Source organism: Spodoptera frugiperda, chromosome 30, assembly GCF_023101765.2.
Source record: "Spodoptera frugiperda isolate SF20-4 chromosome 30, AGI-APGP_CSIRO_Sfru_2.0, whole genome shotgun sequence".
Classification (NCBI taxonomy): domain Eukaryota; kingdom Metazoa; phylum Arthropoda; class Insecta; order Lepidoptera; family Noctuidae; genus Spodoptera; species Spodoptera frugiperda.
In genome coordinates this window covers 11471384-11497236 of record NC_064241.1, presented here as the reverse complement: position 1 = coordinate 11497236, position 25853 = coordinate 11471384, and the positions used below count along the sequence as shown (strand labels likewise).

At 34.5% G+C, this 25853-nt stretch overlaps 2 protein-coding genes across 6 annotated transcripts in view; one reads left to right on the top strand and one right to left on the bottom strand.

Annotated features, from left to right (window-relative positions):
• Positions 1-5841, top strand: part of LOC118269803 (neuropeptide CCHamide-2) — a 39020-nt gene extending 33179 nt beyond the window's left edge. The window contains exons 4-6 of one of the 4 annotated variants that reach the window (XM_035585121.2): positions 3338-3467; positions 4384-4460; positions 5006-5841. In XM_035585121.2, coding sequence (XP_035441014.2) covers positions 3338-3467; positions 4384-4460; positions 5006-5068 — 270 coding nt within the window. In that variant the 3' untranslated portion in view covers positions 5069-5841. Of the gene's footprint in view, positions 1-3334; positions 3480-4383; positions 4461-5005 lie in introns of all 4 variants that reach the window. The other 3 variants (XM_035585118.2, XM_035585119.2, XM_035585117.2) reach the window with 3 other exon arrangements.
• A 15971-nt stretch (positions 5842-21812) lies between these two features.
• LOC118269812 (neuropeptide CCHamide-1) overlaps positions 21813-25853 on the bottom strand; it is a 29830-nt gene continuing 25789 nt past the window's right edge. For both annotated transcript variants that reach the window (XM_035585131.2, XM_035585133.2), the window contains 4 exons: positions 24410-24501; positions 24064-24155; positions 23164-23272; positions 21813-22088 (listed from right to left, as the gene is read on the bottom strand). In XM_035585131.2, the coding sequence (XP_035441024.2) occupies positions 22065-22088; positions 23164-23272; positions 24064-24155; positions 24410-24501 (317 nt within the window). In that variant the 3' untranslated portion in view covers positions 21813-22064. The remainder of the gene's footprint in view (positions 22089-23163; positions 23273-24063; positions 24156-24409; positions 24502-25853) is intronic.

Sequence of the window (25853 nt, the reverse complement as noted above, 5' to 3'; positions counted from 1 at the left end):
CAACTATTTGACGGATTTGGTTGAAATTTGGTACAGATATAGTTTAGAACCTTAGAAAGGACATAGATATATTTTTATTTCAAAAATCAAAAAATAAAAATAAGAAATAAATTATTTATAAATAATTCTATGTCGATCGTTACACGACTTCGGTTCATGTTATTGTTTTAATTCATCGAAAAAAGTAAATAAATAGTAAAAAGGTATGAAAAAAATAATATCAATATAATAAAACATTTAGTACAAAGAAAATGCTCTAACGGAGTATAGATAATTCTATGTCGATCGTTACACGACTTCGGTTCATGTTATTGTTTTAATTTATCGAAAAAAGTAAATAAATAGTAAAAAGGTATGAAAAAAATAATATCAATATAATAAAACATTTAGTACAAAGAAAATGCTCTAACGGAGTATAGATAATTCTATGTCGATCGTTACACGACTTCGGTTCATGTTATTGTTTTAATTCATCGAAAAAAGTAAATAAATAGTAAAAAGGTATGAAAAAAATAATATCAATATAATTAAACTTTTAGTACAAAGAAAATGCCCGAACGGAGTATAAATAAATAATCCAAGTTGTCTTTATCCTCGATAGATGGCGTTGGGATCGAAATAGATCGCGCTATGGTTTCGTTACATTCATTTGGTTGGGTATCGGCCGAGCGCTTCGGTACTATCGTAGAAAAAGTGTATTATCAGTCGTATGATTATTTGTCTGTAGTGGTCCTGCTGTTTCGTATATTCTAAATTGGTTTCGTTGTATTTGTCAATTAATAAGTTTATTTGTTGGGTTTTCCTGGTTTTTTGGTTAAACTATTTAACGTAGGTTTAGTTTGATATCGATTATTAGTAGTTACTGTATTTAGTTTTTTTAATAAAATTGTAAGTCTAATTTATAAATTAATTAGATTAGATTTAAGTCGTTTCTTTTAAATTATTTAATTTAAGCTTGGTTATTATAGCATAGAGGATAGGTTGTAATATAGTTTCTTTTTTAATTGTTATAAATTCGTAATTCGTAGCTTTCTTTAGTTTTAAGTTAGTTTAAGTCCGTTTTTAAACTATTTTTTCAATGCCCTAAGTGAGTATACATCTATTAAATTCAAACGCAGAGCTCATTATGTTGATTTTTGAAGAGTTCCCTGGAATATCTTCCACATCTCATTTTTGAAGAGTACCCGCGAGATCGGGAGCTATGTGGTTAAAACCAAAAATTTGCCGGAAGTCACTATTCCACGCGAACGAAGTCGCGGGCAAAAGCTAGTAATTAAATAAACAGCAACAATTATGTTAAAAGCTTGACAGTTTTACACATCGTTGAAATCATACAGTTAATAGTAAATGATAGGGCCATTATAATGGCCACCACAAATTAAAATCTCCGTGCCATTGCGTGCCACCAATGGTTAATAAAATTGTTTGATGGTGACCACCGCGAGCCACTAATGATATCGTCGGTAACATTGCTACTAGTGATGGTCGTATTGATTTCAAGTTTTCGCGAATTGTGTAGGCCGAATATTGAGTTGTGGTAGTGTGATACATAGATGGATAGGGAGTTTAATATGAAAATTGTTTGCTACTGACATTAAATTATATTAATTTTATTATTTATGCTGTACATTATCCAGCTGATAACTAAGCTCTAATATTGTTACGTCATTTTCTATGGAGATTAACCCACCACCTGTGATTTTGAAGTATAGACCAGTTGTTATTTGATATACGTTTTGATGAGGATATCGTGATGATAACCGATTGGTTAATATAAGAAATCATATTATGTTCATTCCGTTTTTTCAATTTATGAAAGTTTAATCTAAATTTTCTTTAGATTTATTGAGGTAAACGGTAGGACAAGCACTTGTATCAGTTCAAATTGACTATTCGGCCCAAATATTCGGCGAACAATGCAGGCCGAAAATAATACTTGTCCACTGTCCAGCACATCACTAGAGACATATCCATATGGCTAATGCCGGACATAGTAACCTCCATATTTCCTAATTACAAACTTCACTTGCTTTTAGTGAAACTTTTGTAATTGAAGCATGCCCGTCAGGGGGCTCTTACGTTACACATTACTTTGTTGGAACAATTGTTATATGTCAAACTTTTGTTTGTGTTGTTCACTTACCTTATTAAATAACCATGTGGAACTTGAAGTTTAATTGTTTTGTTTTACTTAGTGTTAAGATGGATGGATAGAAAGTGTATCTTAATTGTACTTTATTTGCAAAGGTACATGGTTGCTTAGATTGTTTAGTATTTAGTTTTTCTCTTTAAGTAAGTCAAGTCTCTGTTAAGTAACAACCTTAAAACTTTACTTATGTATAACTTTGATTTAGACAAGTTATTTTTCATATAATTTGTACTTAGGCATTTATTTACGTCTCGTTGCTTCGTATACTAGTGTAGAACTACATTGATCAATGATCGTAAATGCCTTGAAAGAAGATATTTTAGTTTCGATTCGCAGCTCAAATAGTCTTTTAAATTGCACAATTCTTAGAAATAGAAATAGATCCTAAAAAGCAACTGGCCATGGAAGTAAAAGGCGACAAATACTAGCCTCTGTACCAATTACGAGTGGACAAGAATGTACACCGTTTTCGTCCTAATTGTGCACCAGTTAGCAAGGCTCCTCTCAATAGACGCACCGATGCAGCGCTCCAAATAACGATTTAGAGCGCTGTCACTTGGTCTCTATTCTGTCTTTTCCAGAGAGGAAAGAGACACTATCCGGACTGTAACTATTGAGGATAGTGCTTCTCACAGGATATGTAATTCGTCGTTGCAAAAAGATTGTCGAGAAAAAGTGTCTACTTTGATTCTTAGTTCTGTCAAAATGTATTGGAATTTTCGATCTTAGTAACTTTATACTTATTTACTAATTAACTTTATAGTTTCGTGTTGTAATGATTCTCTATAAAAATAGTTGTGAAAATAAAATAAAAATGTATTCCTATATGTATGTGGATTGAGCCGTATGTGATCTTCAATATTTTTTTTGTGGGAACGAGCAGACAGGATTACCTGATGGTAAGCAATCGCCACCGTCCATGGACACCTGAAACACCAGAGGCGTTACAAGTGCGTTGCCGGCCTTTTGGGGGTTGTTGGAGAATCGTGGATTGGGAAAGGGGTTATTAATTAGGCCTCTAGTAACCTCACTTACACAACGAAATATAACGCAGGCGTAGTTTGACGTTGGTTCTCCGTGGTATTTTCAACTAGCAAACACACAACTTTCTAATAATATTCTAGCTTAACATCGCGTTCCTCAACAGCAGACAACTCGCTCAATATCTCCATCATTTTTGTGCAGCAGTTATCAAGTCAGGAGTTGATGGTGCGCCACCAGTTGGGGCAGGAGGAGACGCCGCCCCACCCTGTGTACCCCCACTCTGGCTACAACGTGCTACCGTCAGGGGATGACATCATCCCCATCAGGGATGGAGGTGAGGATGACAGTACGTAGAGACAATTTAGTTGATTTTTATGTTTTGTTATTTTTTTTTATGTTGAACTTGGGTCCAGTCTTTCGGTGATGGAACGAACTACGTGTAGGATTCACGAAATATTTAGTCTGACATGTCTTGCGATAGATATTATAAAAATATCAAAAAAAATTATGTTTTTGTGTTATGTGTAAATAACCTAAGGAGCTGATGGTGTACCAGTTCATAAATGTTTTGTACTTGGCTAAAACGTGCTATCGAATTATTAGGGGATTGTTTTTTTTAAATACCTATTGTATTTTTCAATAACATGTTTCCTAGATCTTTAGTTCTCATTAAACTTTTCGTCATATCCCTAATTATATAAGTTTTTAAACTGACATGGTCACACTATCATTACAACTTAAGACGGGATAGGTCTATGGGTTTCCGATATTTCGACACAATTGCAAGCCATCTTTAAGTTTGCCATCCCGTCTTAAGTTTTAATGATACCTAATTATGGTGTTCTGTTTTGTTGAAACATTGGCCCACACTTGGATTTCCTCCTGTGCTGTGGGTGCGTTAACAAACTTAGAAGTTCACATACACATGTTTGGCTATGCAATCTATCATGTCAAACTTTTGAGACACATAATACGTCAAGTTACATTATGTATTCTTCAATGCACATTTTTTTACGATGGAGCACGTATAAGCAACATTAACTCAGGTTTTGAAGACACCCCAAGTTACGGTTCAGGAAACACAGATTCCTTTATTATACACATTTAGGTATTCACCCACCTAAAATCAACATACATCATAAACAACCAATCAAACTTCACAGACACAAGACTAGACGAACCAGCATTACTATTAACCACCCAATCCTAGCCAGCGACAATTAATAATAGATACCCATCCATGTCTGCAGGTGTATACGACCACGAAGAGAGTGCGCGTGCCCGCGAGGTAATGAAGATGAAATTCCGAAACATCTTCAAACATTGGGTAAGTTATTTAATATTGTAGTTTAATTATATAAGGTTGACTGGTAATTCGCCTTATGTACTATTCCCACAATACAATTGTATTTAATAAATAAATATTGGTTGGTATGTCTGGGCTGGTAATCATTATCGATTGTACGATTAATTGTTTCTTTCACCCATTAAAGAAAACTCTAGAAAGAAAATATTAAATTAGGGTAAGGTTTTATTTTTAAATACCGTCTCGGAATACTTAGTCTTAAGTCAAAGTTCCTTGGTGCTTAACGACTGGGCTTCTCCTAGTTGTAACTTCCATAATATCGATACACCGGATACTCGAGCTGCGCATCTTCCTTGCACAGCTACATAGCTTAGTATCAGTGGAAATAGTCATATAGTTTCACAGCTTAGCTATTACATCTTCGGATCTTCGTAACATATAGAGCACATATCTGGTGGAAAGTTATCATTATTGCTTGATAATAAATATAAAGAAACAAATTAAGATACCAAGATTAGACAAGACGGTATGGTAATGAGATCACTAACGCCCTCTTTCTGTTGCAGATGGACAACTACAGGCGGTCACAGCAAAACCCAGACGACGGTTACTACGTTGAATCCCTATAAATTATATTAAACATATGACATATTACCAGTCTCTAACAAATCTTTTAAACTACCTACACGACTACTAAAAATAAACTTGATTTTCAAATAACAACTCTAAATTGATAAACATAAAACATAATTTACAATAAATTATAAAAAATATACATTGTTTTGTGATTATTACATAAACATACATATATAACTTACAAAAAAATATTTCAGAGAAGTATAAATTATAATAGATTTTTTGTTATAAAATATTTGAAAATCAAGTTTATTTAAATATAAAATATAATATTCCATTAACGATCGCGTTTATCTTTTATAGTAGATACATTATAATTATAATATAAAAGAATATATCTTGTCAATTAAATAATAATTTTCACGAAAAAAAAATCAATTAAAATTGTTGATTATATTGAAAATACCTCTATGATCTATTGCTGGAAAAAGGCTGGAAAATATCTTTATTTTAATCATAAAAAATAATAAAATATATAATAATAAACACTAAAATATCTTCTCTTTTCTTTATATAATTTTTCTAAATTTAATTGTCATGGTACCTGAAAATAATTTTCAAATAAAACAATCCTTGTTATTTACTTCCTAATAATAAATATTAAAAAAAAAAATGTTTCGGCTAGCATAAGTTTACCATCGAGATCCGATTATAAATAATTATTAACTTATTATATTACATAATAAATATGTAGAAATTGACTGTCTCTATGAAATAAGAATGTTTTGTGTATTTATTAAATGGTTAGATACATACTATGTGGCAACGATGTTTTATTTATATTCTTCACTGAATAATGTGCTCGTGGACTATACAACAGTTTAAGAGACTGTGTGTGCCTAGTATGCCTTCGCTATATAAAGAGGTTTTGCCTTATTGTACTTTTGCACGGATAAACTGGAGTATATGCGGGTGGATGTTTATGAGCAGACGAATCGGTCTACCCTCTTTCTAGTTAGTTTTTTGCTAACGACATCGCTACTAATGTCACTTGTATCACTCACAAATCGATCCAGTTCTCGAGAGGCAAAATCTATTTCACCTGATAGTAAGCTTGTCATGCCCGTAATGTATCCTAAACTTGAAGACACCCAAACCCCAGTTAGTTGGAGTAACAGTTAAAAAAGGCTTACTAGATGTATCAGGAATGTACACTGCTTACGCCCGAAATCAATAACCGAATTCAATTTAGAGTCTTTGGGTGCGTTTTTGACAATCAAGTTGTATCGAACTTTCAATCATAAAATCTTTGGGTCGATTTTTGACAATAGTTGTATAAAAAACGTAAGAAGAGCTATACGTAAGCTTAAACAAAACACTTTCTTAAATAATAGTAACCTAAAATAAAAACACTCACATCCTACATATAATGGCAACCATATAATATACCATAAGAGATACAAAACCCCCACTTTGCACCCTTTTATGTGAAACTCTCGAGATTTGATGAACAGCCACTTACCTTCTATGGCATACATTTACCTACTAAATTAGAAAAATATTTCGTCAGGTTAAAGGGTGTTGCTGAGGAAGGATTTTTACAATGTACTGCAGAATAGGAATGATGGTATAAGCCGGTAAACTAAAAGACAGATCACCTGATGGTAAATAATCGCCTTTGCTCATGGACACCCAAAACACCAGTTGCGTTGGCGTTGCCGACCTTTTGGGGGTTAGGAATTTAACAGTTGCTGGGGAATCAGTGATTGGGAAGATTGGGAAGCATGGCTCTCCCACACTGGAATGGTAAAGTTTTAAAATACCTATGTACTAGATTAGTAAAGGTGTACATTATAAATATGTTTAAGTATCTTAAAATATTGTCACACCTTTTATTCCCGAAGAGGTAGACAGAGGTGCACATTACGGCATGTAATGCATAACATATAATGTACACCCACTTTTTTCCACTTGTTTTATAAGTCCCATGTAATAGGGGGTGAGCCTATTTGAGTCTTAAAGAAATTTCTGCCAGCATCTTCGCACGCGTTCCAGTGAAATAAAAAGCCCTATCACTTAAGTCAGTTCTTACCCTGTCTCTATACCAAATTTTATCAAAATCCGTTCAGTGGTTTCGTCAGGTATGATTTGATCAGGATTGATTGACAGACAAACACTCAAACAACTAAACTTTCACATTTATGATACTAGCTTATGCCAGCGACTTCGTTTGTGGTCCCGAGGGATAAAAATTGCCCTATGTGTTATTCCACACCATAACCTGCCTCTATTCCAAATTTCATCCCGATCCCTTCAGCCATTTTGACGTGATAGAGTTACAAACAAACATTTGTATTTATAATATAATATTAGTGTAATTAGTGTAAATAATAAAATACATATAGGTACATGCACTTTTGTAACATCAAAATGGAATTGTCCATCAGTCTGCCCATCAATGAAGCTGAAGCTATATAGGTGCTCGCTCTTAGGTTGTCTAAAGTTCAGTAGAATCGTAAGCCTAGGTACATACTTCTATATTACGTATATACAACGAATCTACGTATCTACTAAAAAGCATAATAAAACCAAAAACATATATCTCCTTACATAACCGGTAATGATTCACATTACCATCAGTAATGATAAGGATTTAAGAGGAGAATAAGTAAAGATTAAGCATAAAAGTAGCTTAAGTATGGAGTGTATCTAAGTAACAATAGTCGTACTTAACTTAATGTTCGGTATAAAACATAATACATTACGATATTTTGCTGAATGAACGCTTAACATGTGATCCTTCTCTTTAGGATTAAGTTCTTTGTTAAGTAAAATGCTACGTGCAAAGACTCTATAGATCAGGATTATAGAAATATCTAAGTATGATTCCTAATAGCCTAAGTACATTTGTAACATCGCAGGTTTCACAAGTAAGTTGCAAACTATGGAGAAAATAGTTTCACTAAAGCCTAGGATACACTTGAGGGCAAATGTCCCACGACATGTCAAGAAAGGCGGATTTTGCCTGATATATTCGTGTATAGCGACAACGTGCGACATGTCGACCAAAGTCCGGCAACGTCGCGATTCTTCATCCAACGTTGATGTTGATGTGTCGCAGGACATTTATCCTCTAGTGTATTCATAGCTTAAGTCATCATTTCTAGGAGAGAACGCCCTAAATGATGGAAGAATCTCCTAAACGATTGTGCAAACAGCGGACTGTGTACCTCTAGACCAGAAACAATTTTTTCTAGACGAAAGACTGGCAGCCACTACGTTATCGCTTCACGTTGTTGATCGTTGACAGGATAGTATTTCTCTGGCTTAATAAAATTGTCCCATTCATGTTACATAAAGCAGCTAGGCTCTACTACCGTAACAGGTTCATAGTTCTTTAAAAAGTGAAAACTAAAATGTTAAAAGTACAATATTACAAGTAAATATTGCTAAAAGTGGGTGATTTTCCTGCGTTTCGGCATCAGCATCAGCTTAATATAACAAAATCCATTTAAAAATCCCAAAGCTAACACAATGCATGTCAAAATGTCACCTCCAAAGTATGATATGTTTGTTTCACGTCACCAATTATAAAACTTTTAATTAGGTTTTAATTCATAAAGTAAATAGAAAGAAACGGGTGGGACGTCACACCGTGGGATTTGGGATTATATCCGATTTTATGGTGTTGGACTTTCATAAGTAATTATGGATTAGAGTTGTGTGAGGTGACCAAAGAGCTACGTTGCCAGCCTTTTGGGGGTTTAGAATCTATGGGTTGTTGGGAAATCGGGGACTGGGAAGATTAGGAAGAGAGGTAATTGGGCCTCCAGTAATCTCACTCACACAACGCAAGCGTTGTTTCACATCGGTTTCCTGTAACGCCATGGTATTACGCCCGTCGAGCTAGCCCATTCGTGCCGCATTAAGCATGGCGCACACTTAAAACTACAATTTATATTTGACACACATATTGTTTTTTCTTTGATTTTCTTGTTTTTATAGAAAAGGGAGAAGATGAATAATCTGAATGTAAGTGACCAGCGCCCATCTTCCACGTGTAAAACGCCCACGTGTTATACCGAGAACATTCCGAAGTTTGAAACATTCTGAATCATCATCAAGACGTCATCAGTTAAAGATCTCAACAGATACTATAAATGCAAAAATAGAGTGATTATTACATTGTTTGTTATATTTATTGATAAACATGATAACATTTTCCTTTTCAAATTGAACTGGTCAAGTCTGCCGCATGTCGGACGAGCTGTGGACAAAACTCATTACTGAGTAGAGTCAACGTCAACAGACGTCGCGGCAGGCCCAGAAGGAGATGGCGAAACGAACTTGACACCTACGATAAGGATTGGCCACAGAAAGCTCTGCACAGAGAGGCGTGGAAGGAGGGTAGGGAGACTTTTGCCAAGCAGTGGGATGAACACGGCTAAAAATAAAATAAACATATCGTCACGCCTTTAATGCCTGAAGGGGTAGGCAGAGGTGCACATTATGGCACGTAATGCCACTATGTACACCCACTTTTCACATTTTATGTTGTAAGTCCCATGTAATAGGTGGTGAGCCTATTGCCATATACCGGGCACATTTCCAGACTCCGTGCTACTACTGAGAAATTTTCGAAATGCCGAAAAAAGCCCAATAATACTTCGTAAATATAAAATAAAATAATAAAAATTGTGAGCACGGTAAAGGATATAAGATATCTTTTAGACGGGTGAAGTTGAGTGTAAAAGCTAGCATATACAATACTATTATTCAAAATAAATAAAGCGTATGTACCAATGTATTTATTATATGTACTTCAATAGATATCAGAACAATATGCGGTCCTTCTAAGAATGCTTATCAAAACTTGCGTTCAGTGGTTTCAGTAACTGATTAGCTACGAGTGTTGGTAAATAGTTTGGATTTCAATTAATTTAACAAATTCTGTGGGTAATCAAATCAATTGAATTATTGTTGAATTTCTTGTGAAGGACTTAACATTGTTTTGAGATGTTGTAGTGTAGATACGGGCGACATCTTGCTGTTTCTCTAACTGCTTTAAATAATGTTAAATTATTTTTTGACTTGCTAATAAAAAGTGCCGTAATAAGAAGAAGGTCTCGGGTTCGATTGCCAGGTCGGTCACAGTATTGTTGAGATTCTTTTAGTTTTTCGAAAATTTTCAGTAGTAGCACGGAGTCTGGCATAGTAAATCTACAATAACTCGCACTTCTGTTATCAATTTTCAGTACTTACCTATTTTTTTAATTTTCGTTTTTCTGTCAGACATTTGCTACAAAAACTTAGTTTGAAATACAATTAGATTCAAGCATAATAGGTATTCTATTATTGAACAGATATTATTGTCTAAGTCAAAGTTCCAAAGTTAAAGGGTGCTTTTCCACTAAAGATGTGCTATGAAGCTATTCTACGAAGATGTAATAGCTAAGCTGTGAAACTGTGTGACAGTTTCCTTTGGTACTGAGCTATATAATAGCTCGAGTATGCGATGTATCGATAGTAGAAATCCATAGCACACATCTTTCCATATAAAAAACACAGCTTAGCTGGGTCCGTTTCCACTAGTGCTAAGCTATGTGTACCAATAAATATGATTGGTGGAAGCCAAACGCATCCACAGCAACGTAGCATAGCACATCTTTAGTGGAAAAGCACCGTAATTCAAAGAAAACGCAACTTCTCTGTATCTAAGAATATGAAACATTAATTATGATGTTTGTATGTTAAGAAAATGTAGAAATTATAACAATACAATACACAAATAAATGTTTGGAAACAAACTCCGCCGTGGTACCTTTACTGAACGTGCGAGAATGTGAATTTATTTCGTAGACGAGTCGCTTAGATTTGTAAATTGTGGATATGAATTCTTAGAGATATCTGTCAAAAGTCAAAGTCAACATTATTTGGTTTAAACAGACTGGAAAGGCACTTTTGAACGTCAAAGCAAATATATTAACAATGTCTGTCTGTTGGTCAGTCCTCATGTGAAGCCATTTGCTCGTTCCAAAGTGTAGATTATGAAGAAGAACGAGCAAGGAACTTCATAGGTTAATCTGTTTCAATCAGATTCACAATACAATTCTTATTTACATTGTTTCGATTGCTTTAACTATGTGAGAACAGATTTCAGTTTCAGTTTTAATCTCTTAGAGCAGGTTAAGATTGAATAACAAAAAAATAAAATAAAGAATCTTACGTTTTTACACTAACCGACTGACGTTCATGAGAAATATATATTTTATGAAATTAACAAAACCAGAATTAAAGATAAATAACAATATAGCAAACATACAACAGCCAGGACGACAACTTGAGGACAATAAGGAAACCCAGCTTAAGTAAGACTAAGCTAATATATAGCTACTGCGATTGTTCCAGTAATTTATTGGCAGAGATTGGGCTTCACTTCCAAATAAATAGAACATTTTTATGCTATGCTGGTGGGCTTTTGTTCCAAAGATTTTTTTAATCTAATAAAGAATATTCTTTTTTGGTTTATATTAGCCTTGAATGGGGGGGGGGCATATTGTCATGAACTTGGTTTGTGTAACTAAATTTTTTAAAGTTAAAAAAGATAGTAAACACAATATTGAAGTTTAATATTCTCCTGAAATTTACTTATACATTTTTAAATAGACTTGCCCAATTACCCCCTTCCCAATCTTCTCAATCCCCCAAGAACTCTTAAATTTTTATCCCTCAAATGGCCAGCGTCCCACTTGTAATGTCTCTGGTGTTTCGGGTGTCCATTGGTGGCGGCAATTGTTTACGATTAGGTGATCCATCTGTTTGTTTACTGGTTTACATATATCATAAAAAATAGACTTATTGACTCAAATTAAAACGTTAAACAAATAATACCTATTTGTTATGTTTAACTGTTTTTTAAAGGTTATTGTATAATCATCAAGATTAAGAATGTGTATCAAACACTAGATCGAGAGGACGTCGAGATGGAGGTCAAGCTAAATAAAACCATTATAAAATTAACTTTAACGCTTGCTAAAATTAAAAGAACATCCAGATTTGTACAATCCAAGACTCAACTCGCTTGTGTTAGCAATTAAAAGTTACATATTACTGAATAGTCGTCACCGGCAGAGATGTACGCGTTACTTTGTTGAAATAAAAATAGATTTAAAAACCCATTTATATTAGGGAAACTACATTATTGAGACTACATTGTAAACATTGAATAAAATGTTGTTTAAAATTTAAATATACTATTTTTTACTATCTGAATCTCTTTTTTTGAGCGAACCAAATCATCTAATGACAAGATGAAGACACTTACAGACTAAAACAGTACTGTACCTTCTTCGGCTTTTTGACCCGGAGCGGAACCGCGGTAAACCAGCTAGTGCACCGGATCAGGCATCAGCCCTAGTGGGCCCCATCTTTGGTGGTCTGATGGCTCTTTAAGACGCGGGCGGACCCACTATTTAAATCCTAGAAGTTTAGTTTAGAATCCTGGGTGTTTTAAATTAATAAATGTTAACTGTTTTCATCTAGGATTTATAGCACAAATTTTGAAGTATGTAGAGTATACAGTAAAACCCACTTTAAATCAAAATAACTTCCCAACAAGAATATCTTTCGCCTTAAAATCAGATCGTTTATTTTCTTCCCTTACAAAAAGGTGCAAGTGAATCGACCTTATCTCCAATATCCTTCTAAAATATCAATAGTTCTATTCATACCCCGTGTCACTCGTGTGCATATAAAATTTCATTTTAAAATGGACTTTATGAGACGCGCTGTCAAATATCCTCGATCATGTTAGGGGTGCTGAAACGGTGTGCTGTTGTGGTTTCAGGGTTTTTACGGGTTTATAAAAGATTTTTCGATCGTTGGATTTACACCCTTATCTATAAAATACTATATTTTGTATGTGACTGCCTCTTTGAATGCGTACAAGTGGAGTCTAGGCGTCTAGGCCCTACTGCGAAGACCGCCGTGTCCTCAGGGATGTGGTCGGTGACGGCGACCCCTCGCTTTTGGCATTGGTTCAGGTCATGGTGCGTAGCGAGGGGAACTGGGATGCCGTCTCCTTCACGTCACTTCACGATCCAGAAGAAGAGTCTAGGGTGGAACAAGGATTTTTTTTAAAGTAAAACGGGGTTTTCTTGCAAAACTTGTAAGAAAAGAAAGTTAAGCTTGTAGCTTTTACTATGTCAGTGAAACAGTTCACATTTACCCTTTGGGGAACATAAGTCTTACATTTAGCACTGAAACGTGTAGACAATAGTAAAAACACTAAATTAAACTTCGCGGAACACTTGTTAAAGACGTGTTAAACTGAAAATAGTTGCTGTAGTAACTGTAGTTTTAATTATGAGGTATACGTGACTGCAGTTTACTTGTGAAATGTGAAGTTAGGGTGAAGACAGACAAACCGACGGTAGTCGTGCGGTTTTTTGTGTGAATGAGACAACAATTATTCATTTAAATGTATGCTTTATGTAGTATACTTTTTGTGTATTATTTAACATAATATACTAAAATTTATATTGGGCCAATGATAACTGATATTACTCTTAGCATGAGTTTTGAGTTTTTGTCAGATTGTGTGTTTGTCAATTAATCACGTCCAAATGGGTAAAGGGATCGAGATGAAATTTGGAACAGAGGTAGATTATAGTCAGGAATAACACATAGGCTCCTTTTTATCCCACGGGAACGCGGGCGAAGTCGCTAGCAGAAGCTAGTATTAACATTATTTACGCACGTCATACGTAATTTTGTGTGATAGGTCCTAATGTTTCTTTGTTAGGTTTTCCCATAGGAATATAAAAGGAAAGAGTAACAATATATTAACAGGACAGGTGTACAAGAATATGTATTAATGTTCTTTCTAAATTAAAACAGATTACACCAGTCCTATATTTTCTACCATTTTAACCAACCGAATTATTAATTAAGTTGTTTAGAAATTTAATTTTACATTCAGATAATTTAATCTCAGCAGACATTTTTTTATGAGATAAGTAGGGCGGCAAACGAGTCGAAGGACCTGATGGTAATCAATCACACATGGATAGTACATCCGCAATACCAGAGGAGTTAGAAGTACGTTGCCGGTCTTTTGTGGGAATAAAAAGGTATGAAAGAAAAAACCACAACTGAAAAAAATTAAATATTATGGTGTAGGTAATAATATTTATTATTATAAGCTGTACTAGAGGCTGTTGATGAAACGAAAGAGCTACATATTATGTAAGATCTGTAGCTATAGGCGTTCCATAGACCATCCATATCCTTTTCTTAGTGAAATTTTACTCCCTGTTCCCTAAACATAGTCTCTGCTTACTCCCATTCAGAGAGACAGACCGTGAGGCTATGTATGTAGAAGGCGCACTTCACCACTCATAAAAGTCCTTTTACTACTAAAAATCCTCTATTTTAAAACGTTCACATATCCAATGTCAGTTTCCAATTATGTATGTACGGCATCCATATGTGGGCTGTTCGCTAGCTCGCTACATTTTCCGGTGTTTACGCCGAGACTGTTACTCGACTGAATAAGGAAATGAGCTCGCTAACGATACGACTACCTCGTTCTTATGTCACCCTGGTACTTTGTGCGCTGGGTAACTTAGAAAATAGGGGAATTTTATTTGTTGTTTTGGGATTTTTTGAAAAATATTAAGAAAAAGATGTATTGATTTTGTATTTTATAAGTTTTTTATAAGAAGGAATGGAATAAGTAAGAGGAATCGAAATGTATAATTTGATTTCATTTTAAACTATATCACAAAATATACTAACAAATTAATTCGATAAAATTCAAAGAAAATTATCATCATTATTATTTTATAACCAAGCAAAACTTATCTATTTGTAGAAATACAATAATACAGACCATTCGTACCTCTGCCTCAATCGAAAATACTTACACTTAATCAAGTCAATAATTTACCTGTCTCTCTTTAAATTAAAGTTTGAAATAAAATCATAACACATCATATAATTAGCCGGCTCGAATAAACCTACCAATCAGACCGTCGAACGCACTCTCATTACGATTACTTTAAACGTAAATCAAAATCGTACTAAGGGTACAGATAAATATAACGTCTTTACAAAAAATCATACTTAAATCTAGCTACATTAAAATCCATTGACACATTCTATAAATTACCTTTCCCATAGAATGCAAAAACGAAGATTTTATTGCAATAATCTATTGGAAAATTGCCATCAAATGATACCTTTCATCCAGCACTCGTTTAGGAGGTGGGTAATCTAGGGACACATGAAAAATTCAATTTGTTCAAGTGGACGGAACACCGCTGTGATTAATGCGCACTAGATGTGCCTAGCTTACGGTAAAATAAATATAATATTAGTTTGTACTCGCGGTTTTGCTCGTGTTACCAGGTTAAAAAGTACCCTATGTACAATTCTGGATTATGATATGTCTGTGTGTCCAGATATCGTCTAAATCCGTTTGGTGGTTTTTGCGTGAAAGAGTAACGAAGTAAGTAAGTAATTTTTTCTCATTTCTAATAGGTAACAGCTGTTGCCAGCGGCTTTATCTGCGTTATTGGGATAAAAGTAGCCACAAGCAGACGGATCACCTGGTGGTAAGTAATTGGTGCCGCCTATGGACATACAAAACATCAAAGGCATCACAAGTGCGTTTCCGGCCTTTGGGCGTTAGGAATTTCAGGATTGTTGGGATTTTGGGGGATTGAGGAAATTGGGGAGGGAATAATTGTAATTGGACCTCCTAATTTTGGCCTATAATTTATGGTTATATCATTCAGATCCGTTAAGTAGTTTTAGGTGAAATAATGACATACTATCTTGAGACATACTAATAATCACGGTTAACTCACGTAAATTAATAGGGAAAAACGCTACTAGTTTCGAGTCACAGAGGGGGTCGTGCGCAGACGCGGCTCGAAACTAGTAGAACTTTTCTCCATTAATTTATGATGCGTGATTTTTAGTTAATTTTAGTTACTTACCATCCATACAAACATACTAACAAACTTTCACATTTATAATATCAGTAGGATAAGGTCTATGTATAATCCCATGTGTATCGTTAGAAGTTGATGGGATTGTTAGATATGTATTATCACGCCTGCTATCCTCTTGAGGCTCAGCTGAAGTGATGGTGGGACTTTATCTCCTGTTTGTTATTTGTCCCATGTCATGAAGGTCGTTTATGGAACAATTTTGGGGCTGATTGATGTTGACTTTTCAAATAAATGTTGATGTTTAGAGAAGATATGAAAATTCACAACAAGCTATGAATAACTAGTATAAACTGACTGTTGGATGTATGGAAAGAACGTACAATGCGAGGTCATGATAAACTGTTTTTGAATAGATTCATGTGCCGTATGTTCGTAAAATCTTACTAATATTATAAATGCTAATGTTTGTGAGTTTGTGTGTATGTTTGTTACTCAATCGCGTCAAAATGGCTGAAAATTTCTAAACATCTGATAGGAACAGGGGTAGATAGATAGGGCACTTTTATTCCAAGGGAACGCTAGTCAATATCTTCACTACACATCTATCGTGACTACTATAATAATATCAATATATAAAAATCAATTGCTGTTCGTTAGTCTCACTAAAACTCGAGAACGGCTAGACCGATTTGGCAAATTTTTGGCTTGAATTTTATTTGTAAAAGTCCACGGAAGGTTTAAAAAAGTGAGAAAATTAATATTTGAGGCGGTACGAAGTTTGCCGGGTCAGCTAGTAAGTTATAAAAGAACGCTTTGTATCGAAATCCATTGATATAGTTTTCAATCAATTTAGTGTTATAATCGTTAAAAGTTAAAAATCAAAAGAATTGCTGTTCGTTAGTCTTATCTAATTCAAATCTCGAGAACGGCATTAGACTATCGATTTGGCAAATTTAGTTGGCTTGAACTTTTTATATGTAAAAGGCCACGGAAGGTTTGTAAAAACTGTACGTGAGATAAATTAATATTTGATAAGGCGCAACAAATCACCTGTTCTGGATATCTTAAAAAACGTGGCCAAATTTGCTATTAGTTAAGTTATAATTAAGACCAAAAGCTTTGATCCATCATAAATCCATTTGAATAGCTAGTTTTCAAAGGAGATCAATGGCTTTTTTAGGCTGTAAAAATCGTAATTTAAAAAATCGAATAAAATGTCTGATCAATATTTGTATTTAGAACTAAATATGACGGGATATTTACCATCAGTTTTTGATTCACTTCGATGAATCTGTTTCCAAAATGACAGATATTTTGGCACATGTTGCAAGCGCCATACTATACCTACTATGGATTAACTGAGGCGATTTTACGATTAATTATAGAAATCCCAGCAGTCATGGAAGTTTCTAATCAATAGTTTATTGTTAGTGACCATTAGTAGAAAAACATATTTTAATAATTTAAAATCGAATAAAAGTTAAGGTTTAAATTGAAAAGAATTTTACATCTTCGTTGCAACTGAGCGGTTGGATCGAACGGTCGTGTTCTGCAATTCAAATCGTACGAGTGTGTCGTTGCGATGCTACACGAGAGTCTTGCATCTATCGATGTGTCTATCGATGTAGGTAGCTGCACCTCGCTACTAATTCATTCTCATTTTTGTTGAGCGATTTTTTTTATCATATGGGGTGGCAGGGTCTCTTGGCTGCAAGTCGCGTTCCAATTTATAGGTATAGCTATCTGAAAAATGCACTCATCTGAAACCCTATGTTCAGGAGAATATTTTAAACAAACAAACAAACAATGGTACAGATTTGGGGGGACAATCATCTGACAGAAAAAGCCTATGTTCAGCAGTACATTGACTTTGATTTATGAAAGATGCGAGAAATTGGGTCTTGCACTCAGAATTTGGGCGAAAGGAACAATGCAAGTGTGGGTTTTATTCCGTTTTTTTTTATTTTTATTAATGTGGGCAAAGCATAAATATATATAATCTTAATTTTGACTTTGACTTAGGAAAGCGAAGATTTGGGTCTCACTACAAGTGTGGATTTACACCGATTTTTAGCTGAGAGCATGTCACCTATTTTTTTCAGCTAATATGTCGTTGTATCGTTATTTGTAGACGAAAATGTCTCAGATTGAATTCTGTGGTTCGAAATATAAGATTAATAAGTGAATGGAATTAAAGTTAAGCCAAGTTTTGGATAATGGCCTATTATCTACAACTTGGCTACTTATTTAAAGCAGTAGGTATTGTATATAATTATATTATTCTATTATTATGATTATAGCCGAAATGCGGGGGCATTTGAAAAACCCTTTGGTAAGGCTTTATCATTCATAAATCATTAATAAGCATTTGTAATATTAGTATGTGAATAATATGTAGCAACGATTTCAAAACTAAAGCAAACTTAATTTAAATCGGTCTCACCATCAGAAAATTCTTATTCTATTGTAATAAAGAAACCGAGAAATGAATTTCAATCAACAACTCATTGAGAACAAACACTCGGGAGTTGTTTACCACCAATTAACGGAATTAAAATAGAGATGTCGCTACGGTCGGTGCAGTGAGGCGGCGATGGAAAAAGGATGCTTTAATTGTTTTGTTTTTTATACAGCCCTCTATCGTTGTACTTAGACTAGTCAGGGAATGTACTGAGTTGTAATTAAATTGGAAATACGTTACATCACGCCTTATTGATCTCCGAAGGGGTAGGTAGGAGTGCATAATATGTACAATGTAACATTTTGTACAAGTTGTTTGTAGTGCGTATAATATTATTTTTTGAGAATTAAAATTCCAATAAATTTCCATTTCACTTCATAGTTATAAAACTCAAGTTGAAAATCGAAACTCGTTAAAAACACCTCAAAAGTACTTAATGAAGTCCAAGTCATGAATCAAACTCGAAACCTCTTTCTCGGCATTCGTACTTACGACTATTAAAAACTTACATCCAAACGTATTTTAAGAAACACTCATATTGTCCTCTTACCTATTGTCCACTCACTTAAAGAAATAGCCAGCTAGAGAAATGGCCTGTAGCCTGCCCACCACTTGATCACAAATAACTGTCGACACAAGAATGCAAGATAAATGTACTATTATGAAAATATAACGCACTGTTATTTACGGAAACTAGACGCTAGGAGAGAAATGAGAATTTAAGTGTGGGAGAGCCATGCTTCGGCACGAATGGGCCGGCTCGACCGGAGTGATACCACGGCCTTACCGAAAACCGACGTGAAACAACGCTTACGTTGTGTTTTCCTGTGTGAGTGAGGTTGCCGGAGGTCCAATTTCCCTCTTCCCAATCCACGATTCCCCAACAACCTAATTCCTAACTCCCAAAAGGCCGGCAATGCACTTCTAAAAAAAGGAAGTAATTTAGCCTCTGTAACCACAACACACAACGAAGCACAACGCAAGCGTTGTTTCACGTCGGTTTTCTGTGAGGCCGTGGTATCACTCCGGTCGAGCCGGCCCATTCGTGGCGAAGTATGGCTCTTCCACACTTATTTTGGTTTTACTTTTAAATTGATTCAGTTCAGTAATCGCTTTACCCACCAACTTATGTTTCAAGAAAGAGGCAATAACTTCATGTGTCTAGGGACTATCGGAAAATAGTTTTAATATTACCCTAAAGTTAACGCAAGTTTTTGTGATTTCAACGGAAGGGTACAGATTCTTGTGATACCAAGTATGTAAGATTATGTACGAGTAAATATAAAATAAATAATGTAAGTTTAAATAAAAACTTATTATAACATAACTTCACTAAGTGTACCTTGAAGGTGTAGGTAGAGCAGTGAAATCCTAAGTAACATAGGATGGGCTTATTATATACTTGGGACAGTTTCAGTCATAGTCTTTGGAACGAGTTCCTAGCTTCATTGACGAACAGACTGACAGACTATTACATATTTATTTCTTTATTTGTTGATATTACAAAAGTATCTAAGTATGGATCAACCCATAATTGGTTGATTATTTGAATTAATGAATTTTGACTTGGTCTTTGAAATAATTTATTCAGATTTTCAAAACCTCTTGCTCAGCAGTTTCACTGGGCAGTCAGTGAGAGTTACCATAAGAAAGATATTAATATAACAAACTACATGATACGTTTACAGTAATACTTAATTTAGCAAATGAGAATAAATGCAACAGGCCTGCAAATACTGAAAGGGCTATCATCATTGTTGTACTAAATAGGTTTGTTTCTGTCTGTTTATGGCGTGTTTAACTACGGTGTAGAGTATAAGCCGACAGCGGTAAATATTTCAGAACTCGGTGCTTTTACTAGGACATCAGTCCTGTTTTTCATATGTGTTTCTAGAAGGGTTACCAGTTGCTTTACTATACAAATACAAATTTAAAAATACCCTATTTGTCACTTGTCAATATATATTTTTTTATAATAGGCTGTCTGATAAAAGAAGGTTTAGGAACCGATTGTCATTTTTCAAACTATTTTTCTTGTGGGACAGGCTGTCTGCTCAAAAACGGTTTGAAAATGGAATTTTCGAATACAAAATAGATGCCATGTTCTGTGTTTTAAAAAATCTCAGTATGATAAGCACTTTTTATTTTTAAAACACAAAATATGTTGTCCACTACTTAATCTTGTCCCACAGAAAATTTTGAAAGTAGGCACAATTATACTTACCTGAATCCCGCCGAGACTGACCCGACAATGCTTTTAGTGCAAACTTACATTTGTACAAACATACATACATATAGTTTGTATTGTACGAAATAAAGTAGAGGGTTATTACAAGAGCAATTTTTAGATGGGCCGTAATTGATAGCACTTTTTGAGTTTTGGAAATTAAATCATTAAACCTGTATTTTGTAAATGGTCAATACGAGGAGTGCATATTGTGGCTAACGTAATTATGGAGTGATTATTCAGAACATCTTAAGACAGTTTATGTGTTTGTGTACAGTTGTAATTGTAGCGCTATTTAAGAGTGACCTGGGTGTCTTCAAAGCCTTAGTGAATAGGTTGCTTATGGGCAGACGTGCTCCACCGTAGGCCGCATCATCACTTACCATCAGGCGAGAACATAGAAACAAAGAGTGTAAGTCGTTTTGCCAGGATCAATAACAAATTATCAATGTAATAAAATGTGATTTTTATCATATTACTTTTTTTTATAAGTTACCGAACCGAACCGAATCGAACCCGCGACACGTTGTATGGCAGCCAGTTGCCCAGCTACCGCGCAAATGTGGTTTTTATCACATTACTGTATTTTTACTTTGATTAATCTTGTAGATAAGTCATTTTATTTGATAGTAATACTTTGAAAACTTAGAAAAATCTCAATCATAGAGGATAGCAAAATAATAGACAATAATTCGAAGATGAATCTGCCTTATATTTTACAGTTTCATTTTATATAATAACACCAACAATTATGAACATTTGCATGTCTACTATAATTTACAAATAACTAGATAAACATATTTATTAGGGAATTTGGTTTCATATTGTATTGTATAACAAGCATTGATTTCGAGAAATTATACAGTCACATATAATTTGTAAATTAAAACGGGTTTTTTTGTATTTTTGATATTAGTGACATCTATTGACGATTGCACGTAGTTAAAATATTGTTTTATTCATTTTATCACTTAATTAAATGCTAGTTTTCATGTGCCTTGCATTTTAATTAAAAATAAATCATAAATAGATAATATTAAATAAGTATTAACACAATAATGGTGTTAGTTTAAAAGCGAAATCGTCTCTGAATATTATGCAGTTAGAAATGTGATTAATTGGTTATTTTTAAAAGGATTAATAAAAACATCTTATACGTTTACAAATGGCACATTTTATCTTATATTCTAATCTATACAACTATTTGCCAATTGCAACCCAACCTTACAATTGACGTATTTAAATACATTCGTTAAAATTAGAGTATTAAATTAAAATACATATTTTGAATTAATTATTATAAATATTATACATAGTATGAATTATATAAATATAAGAAAACAAATTTTGAAATTAATAACGTCAGTCAATCTTTGGTATAATTTGATTTTTGTTTATTTAATTTACTTTTCTTCAGGCGATTCTCTCTGAAACAAAAGAGAAATAAATATGATTATACATATTTAGCAAAAACATCCTTAAGTTCAATATTGCGTCTAAAATAAGTTGTAAGTCCTATGAGACTTCCAAAAAGCATTTGTAACGCAATGGAAATCCTCCTGGGGTCTTAGTCTGCTATTACAATTGTGTCAGAATGGTGAAGTGCGAGAGGGACGGAGCTATAGAACCTTCATAGCTCCGTCTCTCTCGCACTTCTCAGTGATCGACCATTCTGACACAATTGTAATAGCAGACTAAGGCCGCTGGACCCACGTCGAGGGGACGACGAGGCAGCGTGCCAGACTCGTACCGGCTCAAACCACCGCAGTGTTCCTCTACTGCCTGTGAGCGTGATCCGAGTTACCCTTGCGGATTTACCGCACCCTTCCAAAATACATTAGAATAATATTTGTCAACAATATTTCTGGTAATTACTACGAAGTAATCCACTTCAACTTCAACGTACCAATTAAAATCTATAATTGTCATGAATAATTATAAAATATTGGATGGATAATAGATAATTAATAATTCTAAGCAAACAATTCTTCAATCCACCCTTTCAGTTATAATTATTTGAAAGCTAATTTGCATCTCTTCGAAAAGTTAAAAACACTGTTAGAATAATCACCAACAGCCTCTAAGTGGCCACCGTTGATCAAAGTTCTCTTCTCACAAGGAGAAGGTTTGAGCATTAATCACCACGCTTGCTCACTGTAGGTTGGCGATTTCAAACTTATAATTAGAAATTATAATTATGTTAATATATAAATTATGAGTTAAAATAATGCAGAAATGAAAAAGAAAATGTTTCATTACTCTCATAGAAAAGTATTTGATGTCAAGTCTTACACAAATTGTGCATATAAAATTTGGCAGATAGTAGTTATTGAGAACCAAATTTTTAACTGAAATTTGTCACATTTCCATTTAATTTTAACTGGCAGGTCATTCAAATTATGTACACCCTATGCTTTTATGTTTTTATATTTGGCTGTACCTATTCAGAGCCTCTGTTGTATCTATTCAGAGCCTCTGGCACTAGATATAAAAATATCTTACCATGATTTGCCACATTTTCATCTTAGATAACAGATCGTCGTCCAGCATAGGCTTGGCTTCCATATTTCGGCTGAAAGGCAGTTCCACAGGTCCGTCGTCGTTGTTGAGCCTAGAAAATACAAAGAGCATATAAGGACAAATTTTACTTTTAATAAAATCTCAAACAGAGAACCGTTACCAAAACGAATACTTTATTGGTCGACTCAAAATTAATGTTTAATTGGTATTTTTAAACTTTGCAAATGTGAGTACCGAACAAGGAATATGCACCTCTACCTACCCTTCTAAGAGATTAAAGGTTATATTTATTTCTAAATTAATATAAAATCGTATTAAGAAAAATCCAAATTTAAAGTATTTTATATAATATATAACACGTTACATGTATACTTATAAGAACAATAATGTTATCTTTCCTAACGCAATATTCGTGGTTAAGGCACTTCCCTATTACGTGATCTCAAATATTAGTTCTACCCTAAAGTTAAGCAACTTAAGTTAAGAAAGTATCAGTGTACGTAATATTATGAAAACACGTACAACTAGAGGTAGTAAAGAATTCTCGCCGACGTTAAACTTCTAACATGCGGTTTTTGAAAGAAAACTAAATTATTCTTTAGTAGTTTAAGCTATTAGTTTGCTGTGCAATAAGTAATAGCTTCATCCTCTAACACAATGCATAGTGCACTTTGTAGTATTTAATTAATCCCAATTAATAACATATTGTTATAACTGAAATGTGCCTGTACTATAACTAAGTTATCAGAAAATTCCTACGTTAATCGGAAATCGAGCTTGAGGCGCCCTTAATCGGTTACACTTGCAAATATTCAACAAAGAAAGCTTTTAAGTGAAAGGACCCGTAACGCCATCTATACGCAGTTTCCCCGCAATACTTACATCAGTTTGTTAGCCGCGGGCGAGTCGTCTGGCATGTTCATTTGGAAAATGGCGTCGATGTCGTCATTCTTAGTCAACTGGTTTACGTGGTTCTGGAATTTGAAAATAGATGGCGTTGTTATACCTAAAAGTTTTGACTTGGTAGCCAAAGGGCAGAGTATATTGGGCATTATAGATTAATAAAAGCTCTAGCTGTAACAAAAAATAAGCCTGTTCAACTCTCCAGTTTCCTATTTCCACACAAAAATAATTCCGTTGTGATGTGAAATAAAGACTAATAAACAAACATACACAAAATAAACGATGTTTTTAGGTAAGTATCTAATAAGGTTTTCCATTCTCTTACCAGTTCAGCATTAGCAGCCATGCGTCGCAGCAGCCTGGTGAGGTACCAATCAGGGGCCGACGCTGGAGGCTTGCCGGACCTCTTGCCATGAGCTGGAAGTAAAAAAATAATCTTGTATTAACATATTTGATCTTATGATTAACTTATTGTCTGTCTGTCTGTCAGTCAATGAGATGCAATAGAAAACATTGGGTCTCGACATACAACGCGTAAAATGGTTAAGTACAAAAATATGGGCCGATTAAGTGCCACCGTAAGCGTGGTGTTGTGGATGGCGAGAAACGATAGTTTGCTGCTCGACCAGAGCCGTACCCGAGCGTACGACGAGCACGAGTAGCTTGTCGCCGACACAACCAGACCCAAGAGGACGGCACGCCACGCCGTATTCCATACGCTTTTCAAAGAACGATTAGACCAATCAGATAGGTTTATTAAAGTGAATCCGTTAACATTAGTCGACATTCAAAAAGTTTTGAACATAGTTCATCGATTATGACTATGATAATGTTCCTTTCAATCCTTCAATATCCTGTCCATTGTGCAAGTTTTGTATGTCGTTAATTTTAATTGAAGTTTTGACATTGTAATAGATTTAATTTAGAATTAATAGAACTAGTACAGGCCTTGCTTAGGTCATTCGCAAATAGTCTTGGAAAAACATAGCAAAATGAGTTTTTATGTCAGTCTCCGCCACACGAATCATGGGAGAGCCATACTTTGGCACGAGTAGGCCGCCTCGCTCGACCGGAACGATACCACGGTCACACAGAAAACCGACGTGAAACAACGGTTGCGTTGTGTTTCGTAGTGTGGGTACGATTACTGGACGCCCAACCTTCCCAATCCCTGATTCCCCAACAACCCTTAAATTCCTTACCCATAAAAGGCTAGTAACGCACTGGTAACGCCTCTAGTGTTTCGAGTGTCGGCGATTATTAATCATCATCAGGTCATCCGTCTGTGTGTTTACCGGCTTGTACCATAAAAATGTAAACGAAAAATTATTTCGACCTCTTGTCTTGACGTAGACAACCTACGTGGTTTTCCAACCCAAGAATCTAGGATTCTATTTGGGATACTTTTGCGTTTAACAATATAATATTATTATGTGTTTTCACGCTTGATAAGTGGGTTGGAATTAAATATAATATAAATAGTTCAAGTTTATACTTAACACCCATGGAAAGTGTAGAACTAGTGACACATTTTAACACAAATAATTAAAATTCTTTAGATAAACGTTCAATTATTTTCGTTACTAATTAATATTCGTCCCTTATACTGTTACTGCGTTATAATGTTGCTGTACACTAGGACACAGTTTCGGACAAACATTGTATATTTAAATATTGAATTTGCTTTGCACCCGGGGAGTAATCTTTACATAGTATTACATGTCTCTTTGAGTCTTTTAAAAAGGAAGATCATAAGTTAATGATTTATT